Source organism: Bison bison, unplaced genomic scaffold, assembly GCF_000754665.1.
Source record: "Bison bison bison isolate TAMUID 2011002044 unplaced genomic scaffold, Bison_UMD1.0 scf7180017864234, whole genome shotgun sequence".
NCBI lineage: Eukaryota > Metazoa > Chordata > Mammalia > Artiodactyla > Bovidae > Bison > Bison bison.
The window spans coordinates 475,671-486,477 of record NW_011494806.1 but is presented as its reverse complement, the minus strand read 5'-3'; the positions used below and the strand labels follow the sequence as shown (position 1 = coordinate 486,477).

Genomic DNA, 10,807 nt, shown 5'->3' with positions numbered 1-10,807 from the left:
ACTTTTCTACAATAGACTGATTGAGAAAATGGGGTAATATAGCAGACATAAAAACAGCTTTCAGTGTGAGGATTGACTTTAAAACAAAATGGTTTCCTTGGTTGCTTCCATTTTGTCCTTATCCTAGGACTATTGTCTAACGTGAAACTTTTGGGTGATTGTCAGCTTCCTTAATATAGAAATCTGTATAGATCCATTTAGAATTATGTCATTTGAAAGCTATTCTCCACTTATTGTGGTTTAAAAAATGAAACATCACAGAACAGAATATGAATGATTCAAGTTAAATTGTCTGGAAAATAAATCAACAAAATGTTAATGTTTTCTCCCAGTAATAGAACTTCTCCATCATGCTTTCTACCTTCTTCTTTGTATTTCTCTGCTTGTTCAAAATTAGCTTATGAACAAGCTTCTTCAGTTGACAAGTCAAGCTGCTGCTACTGCTGCTGCTAAGTTGCTTTAGTCGTGTCTGGCAGCCCACCAGGCTCCCCTGTCCCTGGGATTCTCCAGGCAAGAATGGTGGAGTGGGTTGCCATTTCCTTCTCCAATGCATGAAAAGGAAAAGTGAAAGTGAAGTCGCTCAGTCGTGTCCGACTCTTCGCGACCCCGTGGGCTGCAGCCTACCAGGCTCCTCTGTCCGTGGGATTTTCCAGGCAAGAGTACTGGAGTGGGGTGCCATCACCTTCTCCGGACAAGTCAAGCTAGTTTCAGCAAAAAGGGGAATTTGTTTTAAGGACATAATACTCTCATGCAGAACCTAAGGGCAGGAACAGAGACAGGCACTGGGGAAGACTAAAATCAGGGACAGGAAACTTTCAGTACCTTTTAACTCGACCACTCAGTGTTGGTCTCTCTCTTGACTTGTTTATTCATTCACCTATTCACTTACTCAATATATATTTATTAGGTGCCTATTACATTCTAAGAACTTCCCAGGTGCTGCTAGTGGTAAACAACTCACTGCCAATGCAGGAGACAAAAGAGACACAGGTTCAATCCCTGGGTCAGCAAGAGGGCATGGCAACCCACTCCAGTATTCTTGCCTAGACAGAGGAGCCTAGTTTCTAGGAGTTATTTGAGTAAGAGGTTTTCTCTTAAACCAATTTTCTGCTTTCAAAGCCCTTATGTTTTAGTAAGAGGAGGCAATAAATAAGTGTAAATAAATGAGGTAGTTTCTGGGTATGGTAAGTGTTACTAGTGAAATAAACAGGGCAACACGATAGAGGAAGTAATCACTTTAGTTGCAAAGTCAGAGAAAGTCCTCTTGGCAGATGAGAAGATGCTGAGAGAGTGAAGGATAAAAAGGAACTAGCCATGTGAAGAGAAAGGGATAGATCATTCCAGCCAAGTACAAACGTTCTGAGGCAAATACTATATGTATATATAGTATTTAAAGCCAGGAGATTGGATATTACAGTTCAGAAAAAGAGGTTTGAAGTGACTCTGCAGATGGAATTTACATAGTTATTTAGGCTACAAATTAGAATACAGCCATCCCAGAAATCCCAAGTTTACCTAATAGTTCTAGTCATCCACAGAGGCTAAATTTAAGTCTTTTAGTCCCATTTCCAAATGCCTGGAGGAGAGAATTTGATTGGCCCAGTTTAGGTCAGTTGTCTACCCCTGGTCTAATGAGCCATGACTGTAGGAACTGGATCATATACGATAAACCGATTACTGATGTGTCAGTCCCTATCACCAGTACATCCCTATAATGGAGTAGCGAGGGGTTCAGAGGCTCATTTCCTAGAGAAGGGGGATGATCATTGGCTTCCAGGCTGAGCAGACACTTTCAAAATAATCCAAAATGATATGGATCAATTCTATAATTGGAAAAATTGATTTCATTCTTAATAAATAACATCATTATTACCGAATGCTTGGTTTTATCCTTTAGTGTAGAGTGATTCACTTCACTACAGAAAAGACTATGCCATGTCTTATACCATCATGAAAGTGTTGAGAAATTTCTGCTACGGCTTAAGTCTAGCCTGCAGAAGACATCCCCAAATTGCAAGTAATTGACTGAAGGTTTCCTTTATTTTGGAGAAGAAAATGGCAACCCACTTCAGTACCCTTGCCTGGAGAATCCCATGGAGGGAGGAGCCTGGTAGCCTACAGGCCATGGGGTCGCAAAGAATTGGACACGACTAAGCGACTTCACTTTTCACTTTCCTTTATTTTAGTGTCCCATGGTATCTCTCACAGCTTGGGAGATGATATGACATCTTATCTTCTGGAGGACCATACAGCAAAGGACCTGATAGAGACATAGATTCGATAGCTCTGATGATACCAACCTCGAAAGGTAAACTCTGTGCCTGAGGATGGATGCCTTTTGGAATGAAAACAACCCTCAGTCTGTTATTGTGGGGCATCTTGCTAGTCTTCACAGTGACTGCTTTGCTCTCAGCCCTTTTCTTCAGTCTTCTCAATGTTTTCTTCATATGTTCTTATGATAAAAAATTTTATTGTGTGGGTTTATGAGCACCACAAACACAAGCCAAGAACAAATGAGCGAGTCTCATTCATCTATGCATGTAATCAGCCCTTCAGTCTCACTAAGCAGAGGTAGGCAGTTTAAAAGAAAAGAGAGCACAGCCCCACCACCACTTCTTCCCCACTCACCTGAAGATATTTTTGTAACTTTGTTCACACACTCCCACTCCTCAGTCCTATTCATAGCTACTGTTAATTATCTTTTCACCTGATTTCACTTCTGTAAGTTTTATTCCAAAGATCCAAAAAAAAAAAAAAAAACCAAAGATCAGGCATTTTATGCACTGCTCTTGGGTGTATAAATGGTGTGATCATTTTGGAAGGAAAGCTTGGCATTAGCTAGTAAAACTGAATGTGCAGTTTTACTTCTGGGTATAAAATGGCAGAGATTTTTGCATAGACAAGAGACATAGATCAGAATATTTATAGCAGAATTGTTCAAAAGAGTAAAAAATGTAACATAAATGTCCATTGATCAGAAAAATGAATATACATTGATATATAGTCCTACACTGAAATAATAAATTTGCTTTCTCTATAATAAATAAATAATTTTAATTTTCCTTACAAAATTGTAAAGAAATGCAAGGCAGTTATTAATACAACATTCAAGATAGTGGTCACTCCTGGAGGAAGAAGGGACTAGTATGGATGAAGACTTTACAGAGAGCACTAGTAATCTTTTGTTTCTTAACCTGGTATGTATTCTATGTGCACTTTACTATTATTATTTAAACTGTCTATATGTGTTTTATTTCACAATTTATATGTGTGAGATAGATATAACATATATAATAATATATGTATATTAATATATGCTGTATATTATACATAATAGTTTTATTGGGATATGTTACATATATAAAGTTCACTCTTTTAAAATGTACAGTTCCTTACTTTTTACTACATTCACAGTTTTGCATTCATCTCTACTACCTAATTTTAGAACATATAATTACCCTCTCCCCAAAGAAAACCCTTATAGCAGACATTCCCCATGTGTCCACTCCCTGCTCCTGATAATCACTAATCTGCTTTAAGTCTCTATGGATTTGCCTATTCTCGACATTTGCTATAAATGTTATCATACAATATATGATTTTTTCTGTCTAGCTTCTTTCACTTAGCAAAATGTTTTCAAAGTTCATTCAAATTGTAACATTTATCAATGCTTCATTCCTTTTTATAACTTTTATCACATTTTGTTTATACATTCATCAGTTGATGGACATTTGAGTTTCCACTTTTTGGCTTTTATAAATAATGCTGGTATGAACATTCATGTACAGGTTTTATATAAACATATACTTTCATTTCTGTTAGGTATATACCCAAGAGTGGGATTGCTGGGTCACATGGTAACTCTTTGTTATTTCAAGGAACTGCCAGATTATCTCTGACAGCAGTTGCACATTTTTACATCCCTACTAACAATGTATGAGAGTTCCAATTTCCTCATATCATCATATATACTACGACATGGTCCAAGATCACAACAGTTTACTTCCATATTTTCTTCTAAGAATTTTGCAGTTTTAGCTCTTACACTTAGGTCTGTGATCCATTTTTAAGTTAATGTTTAATATGTGGTGTGTGGTAAGGATGCAACTTCATTCTTTGTGTGTGTACGTAGATTACCTTGGGTAGTTTGGTCACTTTAATAATATTAATTCTTTCACTTCGTGAACACAGTATATGTTTCTGTTTGTGTTGTCTTCAGTTTCTTGCATCAGTGTCTTATACTTTTCCAAGTACTGTCTTTTACCTCCTTAGACATGTTTATTCCTAGATATTTCATTCTTCTGATACAATGGTAAATAGGATTGTTTTCTTAATTTCTCTGACAGTTTATGGTTATTGTTTAGAAATTTGATAAATATCTGTATATTAATTTCATATCCTACAACTTTACTGAATTCATTGATGAGCTATAGTAGTTTTCTAGTGTTTCTAGGAATTTCTATGTAGAGTGTTAAGTCATCTGCAAAGAGTAACAATTTTACTTCTTTCCCAATTTGGGTTCCCTTTATTTCTTTTTCTTCTCTGATTGCCATGGCTAGAACTTCCAAAACTATGTTGAATGAAAGTGGCAAGAGTGCACATCTTTGTTTTGTTCTTGATCTTAAAGAAAATGTTCTCAGCTTTTTACTGTTGAGTATGATGTTAGCTGTAGGTTTGTCATATTTGACCATTATATGCAGGACCCTTGGGCTGGGAATCCTAACGTGGGTCTCGGACCTCTTACTCCTTTGTAAGAACCTCTACAGTGCATCTATCCTCCAATTTGTGGGTTCCCCACCTACAGGTATGAGACTTGACAATACCTTGCCCCTGCCTTGCCGTTCCTGCTTTATCTCTTTGGTTGTAGGAGATCTTCTATTGTTCTGCAGATACTTGTGATTTTGGTGTGACCGTAATAGGAGGTAAACTCAGGCCCTTTCTACTCGGCCATCTTGGCCAATCTCTGGGAGATGTCTTTAAATGTCATCATTTTGAAGAAGAGACTTCAGAACTGGAACACAAATGCAGCAAAATTTAAAAGTGTGGTAGACTTGATGTTGGCTCCCTGAGGACTGGATTAGTACATACTTCCTGCTTAGCTTTCCATTGGTCCCAAGGATGAAAATATGCAGAACTTCCAAACCATCAGGTTCAGAAGCAGGTGCCTGTAGGTTTGAAGAGAGGAGAAAGCTAGATCATAATATTTCAGTGAGAAATCTACTATGTTCCTGAAGTCCTTTAATGGTGCATAGTTGGAGATTTTGTACCTCTTAAAGCTTTAATTGTTGCACGGATAAAGCAGATGAAACATAAACTGGCTGAGATGGTTGTCAAAGTTGGAAAAGACATAGAACTACTGACAGAACACCCCTGTGCAGGAAATAATTACCTAGAGAATTCAGTCAGTTTGGAGACCATCCATACAACCAAAAATCTAAAAGAATTCAGTATGTCTTCAACACAGTAAAGGGAGTATGGAAGAAGGTGCCGAAGTAAAGGTTTTACACTTTTGATTTTCTTAGGAAAAGAAACTTTCCTAGGTGTCATTATAAATGGTGTCTAGTTTCCCTTCTGTTCTTTATATAGCTAAATAGCTAAATCAAATAAATTGTTTGCTATAAATGCAAATTTTCATAAAAGTTTCTGGTCATGCTACAGATTTTCCTCCTAGTGATCATACTTTCTTGTTAAGTGTCGCTGACAATCAGCTGCATCATTTTTAACTTCATTGGTTTGGAAGTTGTATTTTTTTTTTTCATTCCAAGCAATTTTGAATTTATCTTAGAAACTTTGCTTTGGAAGAAAAAAAAGTTTGATCACATACAAATAAAACCACATTAATGGAATATTTTTATAACATAGATTTTAAAATTAATTTTTAAAAAAGTTAATTTTAGGCACTTCCCTGGCAGTCCAGTGATAAAGACTTCACCTTCCAATGCAGGGGGTGCAGGTTTAATCCCTGGTCGAGGAGCTAAGTTTGCACATGACTCACAACTGAAAAACCGAAACATAAAACAGAAATAATTTCAATAAAGACTTAAAAAAATGGTCCACATAAAAAAAATGCAACCTGTTAAAAATTAATTTTAATATTTTTTCTGATATGACCAATTCCAAAAGAAAATAGTAAAAGTATCTATGGTACAGTTAGGCTGTACAACTAAAAATGTTGACATTATAATGTCAACCACTTCCCTGCTGGTACAGTGGATAAGACCCCCCCTGCCAGTGCAGGGGACACAGGTTCGATCCCTAACACAGGTCGTGGAAGATTCCACATGCAACTAAGCCCATGTACTACAACCACTGAAGCCCTCGCACCCGCCTGACACTGAGACACTGCAACTGCTGAAGCCTGCGTGCCTAGAGTCTGTGCTCCACAACAAGAGAAGCCATGGCAGTGAGAAGCCCGTGTACCGCAGTGAAGAGTAGCTCACCGCAACTAGAGAAAGCCTGCACACAGCAATGAAGACCCAGTGCAACCAAAAATAAATACATAAGTTCATTATAAAATTTAAAAGAAAAAGTAAAAGAATAGGACACAGTGTAATATAAAAAAATATTATTGGCTTGTACACTACCAGGGCTGGTGGGGTCAGAAGTCTCTGCCATTGCAGACAGGTATGAATCAGTGGGCCACTCAGCTGGCAGAAACCAGTGTGATTCAACAGTGCCGTGGATAAAGACATAGCCCACGTAGTTGAGAGACTTGTTTCATTCAAGGGTATTGAGGACAGTGGGAACTGATTTGTCACTGAGAAGAAAGATGCAAATATGGGAAGATACAAGACTAGAATAAACCATGTGATTTTGGATTTTATATGACGGTATCAGAGTGCCCTCATGGTTTCTAGCATATAGAAATAGACATAGGTGTGTATGTGTGACTGTGCACATATGTGTGTATATATGCATACACTTCCTGACTCTGTCAGCTGAGAGGACACAGCCATAAGAACACAAAATACCCAAATCTTGGTTTTTAATACCCAAATCTGGTAACAGGTACAAGAGGTTCAGGTAGGGAAAGTACAAGGTGAGCCTATAATATTTTATTGTGCCAGAAAATAAGAAAGTTCTCAAAAAATCATGGAGATATTTTTAAAGGACATCAGAATCAGCTGGAAGGGCTCACACTTGCCAAATCTGGAAAAATTTTAAAGGAATTTAAATTTTTAATCTCATTAAAAGGAATGAGATTCATGGATTATAACCCATTGAATAAAACAAATCCGTAAGATCACACAGATATAAATAAACATGAATTAATAAACATACTGAAGGAACATCTTTTATAGTAGAATGCAACTAACAAATGTAGAAGGAATAATGAAATTAAAAACTCAGCATTTGGTGACCACGATAGTGGTAAGTCAGGCAGGAATCATTAAACAATGCTAAAGCTAGTCGGTGAAAACTTTATAATGTCATATAACATTATGTCCTAATATACAGTGTCAAATTATTTCCCCGGAAAATAATTATTAATTAATGGGTTTTAAGAAGACTTCTCAATTAACTTTATGGTGACTCAGTGGTAAAGAATCCCCGTGTCAGTGCAGGAAACATAGGTTTGATCCCTGGGTCAAAAGATGCAACCCACCCCGGTATTATGTGCCTACTGATACGATGCACTGAGAAGAGGATAGCTTCAGTTCTGTGGGGTTTCTGTCCCAAATGAATAATCTGAACCCACTGCGAAGAAACATCAGTCAAACCCTGACTGAGGGGGCAGTCTACAAAGGAAACGGCCTTTACTCTGTGCTCTTAAAATGTCAAAGTCATGAAAGACAAGGAAAAACTAAGGAACTGTTCTAGAGTGAAGGAGACTAAAGAGACGTGGCAATCAAGTGAAACACATGATCCTGAATTTTTGAAATTTGAATGGTCTATGGGTTAGATGGTAAAATAATATTAGGGCTAATTTCCTGATTTTGATGGATATACTGTATCCATCAAATATACCATGGTTCGTTAGAAGAAAATGGACATCATGTCTGTAATTTACTTTTAAGTGATTCCAAAAAGTAATATGTAGAAAATACACGTAAATATTATGTAATATATATATGTAGAAAGAGAGAGAAAGAATAGGATAAGACAAATGAAGTAAAATTAACAATTACGAGCTTAAATTTTAAGCTCTGTGTTTTTCTTCAAGATCAGAACTGATTCTAAACTAGTGAACATTAACACACTCTATATTATAGTGTACTGCAGTTTCCTCTGCTTAGATCAAGCAGAGGCTCTATTCCAAGGAAGCAGATTTGGGGACAATTTCTCCATACCGCAAAAACAAATGGTAACTCCTGGTACTCAAGAAAGGTTTCTATCCTTTTCCTTATGGGGGCTCTGAAGACAGTTACGGGTACAATCCTCATCTAAGTCCAAATTATCTAATTATTATGAGAAGGAAAAATAAAAGAGTGGATTAAAAATAAAAATTAAGTAGACTAAAAGCTCTACTTGCTACTTTTAGAAAGAGAATGTACTTTCCAGATAGGAGGTTGAATCACATGCTGGAATGAAATGTAATGATTTTCCATATACAAGAGTGACGTAGAATGATTAAGTGGTCCATTAGTGTACATTTCATATACTTGATGAATTTCCTCTTAATCACATGACTCGAAATAGATTCAAGCCCTCTGGACAAGACGCAGCCAGAGATATGATGAGTTAAAGACATTACATATAAGAATAATCTCTATTTACCCTCTTCCTGGACTTTAGGTAAGAATACAAAAACTCAACCACCCTTGAGCAGGATGACTCGGGATGAATTGGAGGACAGTTTGTTTCGTCTTCGTGAAGAGCACATGTTGGTGAAGGAGCTTTTTTGGAAGCAACAAGATGAGATCAAAAGGTACCCAGAGTTCTTCTTACGTCTTTAAAAGCTGCGTCTACATCAGACCTTCACTGCAATAAACAAAAAAGAATGCATCTTCCTGAGATGTCTACACCAGAAAACAGTTCAAATGGCAAAGATGGTTAACGCCAAAAATTATTTTCGAAGCAATATTGCTTTATTTTGTTTTCTTGCCAAATGCATCAATAGTCTGTGGCCATTAGACCATAAAGCATCATCAGAGCTATTCCAACCAGAGAGCAAGAGACTGGGCAGGCTTCTGCCCTGGTCACAAAAGAGAGAATGGAGACAGGGGAATGGACAAAATCTCAAAGGACTAAAGACTACAGGGGCAAGTAAGAAAAGGGGTTTTTATTTATAAAGCAAAACTCAAAATTGCGTTGATCATTTCTGATATGCAGACATGTAATATGTGCTTTATATATGTTAACTCATTTAATATAATGAAAGAAGCATTATCACGAAGGAAAGGGAGCACAAAGAGGTTATATAACTTGCCCAAGGTCATAGCTAATGAATGGCAGAGCTGAAAGCTCTTAACTCCAAAATATACCCTACTTAGTGATTTTAGGGTACTGGCTTTCAAAAGTGTATCTTTTGGGTACAGACCTGGAAAGAAATCTGAGATGGAGGGTGGGTAAATAACTAGATGGGGAGAATAAAAGAGTTCTGAAAGTCTAGGTTAATCTCTAGGACACATTTTAAAGATATTGGTGTCAATGCTTCCCAGCCAAAGACCATTAGGAACACACCTATAGTTGGGCAAGTTTGTTTTTTTTACTGTTGTTGCTAGAAAAAGTGCACACCATGGGCATCTCGCTAAGACTGTGTTAGAAAGAGTCTATCATAGGATTTGCGCTTCAGCTGGGTGATTTTGGGGAGGCTCCAAGGTAACAGAAATTTGCTCTAGACTTGGTACTGTCAGAAAGCAGGGACAATTTTGTGTTTTGATATCTCAGTAAATCTTATCTACAGGGAGGCTAGACTAGAGTGAGGCTAAAGCTGTAACTGGGAAAGCAGCAGCAGTCACTCATGTTAGCCAGGAGAGAGTATGTTTGGTATTTTGTGGATGAGACAGTGACCTTGTTTTTGTCTGAGCTGAAACAGAAGTATGCAGCAGACTTCTTTGGTATCACTCTGTCATGGTCTCAGAGTGGTCTTGTGTGATGTTGGCATTCTGTGAGATTACATCCAAAAGCACAATAACAGGGCCTAGCTGTGAATGTGGCTGTGAATGCCAGGCCACCTTCAAACAACACTGAGGACTAGCTATGTCACACCAACTTCCCAAAGTCAGCAACAGCTTTTTGCATTCTTCTTGGTAACCCCCAAGAGTGGTTCAGAGTTTCATTTAGAATTTACGAGACTGCAGGTTTCTGCTGTATGTCATCACACTTCAGAGTTGGGGATTCTTTTATATTGTGGAGAACTTGAGAATCCAGTGAAGTCAGATGGTTACATGGGCCAAAGGATCTTGTTTCTTGGTTGATAACCAAAAAGTACTTGAGGTTATAGATAGTAAGTGACTAAACTGGATACTATCCCCTCTGACTCTGGGCAAGTTACCTAGCTGTTTAATGCCTTGATTTCTTTATTTGGACATAATGATGCATAATAATAATAATTGCTGACTCCTCCAGGACTTCCCTGGTGACTCAATGGTAAAGAATCTGCTGGCCAATGCAGAAGATGTGGGTTTGATCCCTGGATCAGGAAGATCCCCTGGAGAAGGAAATGGCAACCCACTCCAGTATTCTTGCCCCATGGACAGGGGAGCCTGGTGGGCAAAAGAATGGGACACAACTTAACAACTAAACAACAACCTACTGTGCTTACAGTGCACCATCACTAAGTCCTTTATATATATTAACATATTTAATCCTCATAAAAATACAATGCATGCGTGTGTGCTAAGTTGCTTCAGTCATGTCATAC

General features: G+C 37.7%; 1 protein-coding gene across 1 annotated transcript in view; it reads left to right on the top strand.

Moving 5' to 3' along the window:
* Window positions 1-2,285: 2,285 nt before the first annotated feature.
* Window positions 2,286-10,807, top strand: part of RPGRIP1 (retinitis pigmentosa GTPase regulator interacting protein 1) — a 56,268-nt gene continuing 47,746 nt past the window's right edge. Inside the window, exons 1-2 of the mRNA XM_010846266.1 lie at window positions 2,286-2,308; window positions 8,737-8,869. Of these exons, the coding sequence (XP_010844568.1) occupies window positions 2,290-2,308; window positions 8,737-8,869 (152 nt within the window). The 5' untranslated portion in view covers window positions 2,286-2,289. The remainder of the gene's footprint in view (window positions 2,309-8,736; window positions 8,870-10,807) is intronic.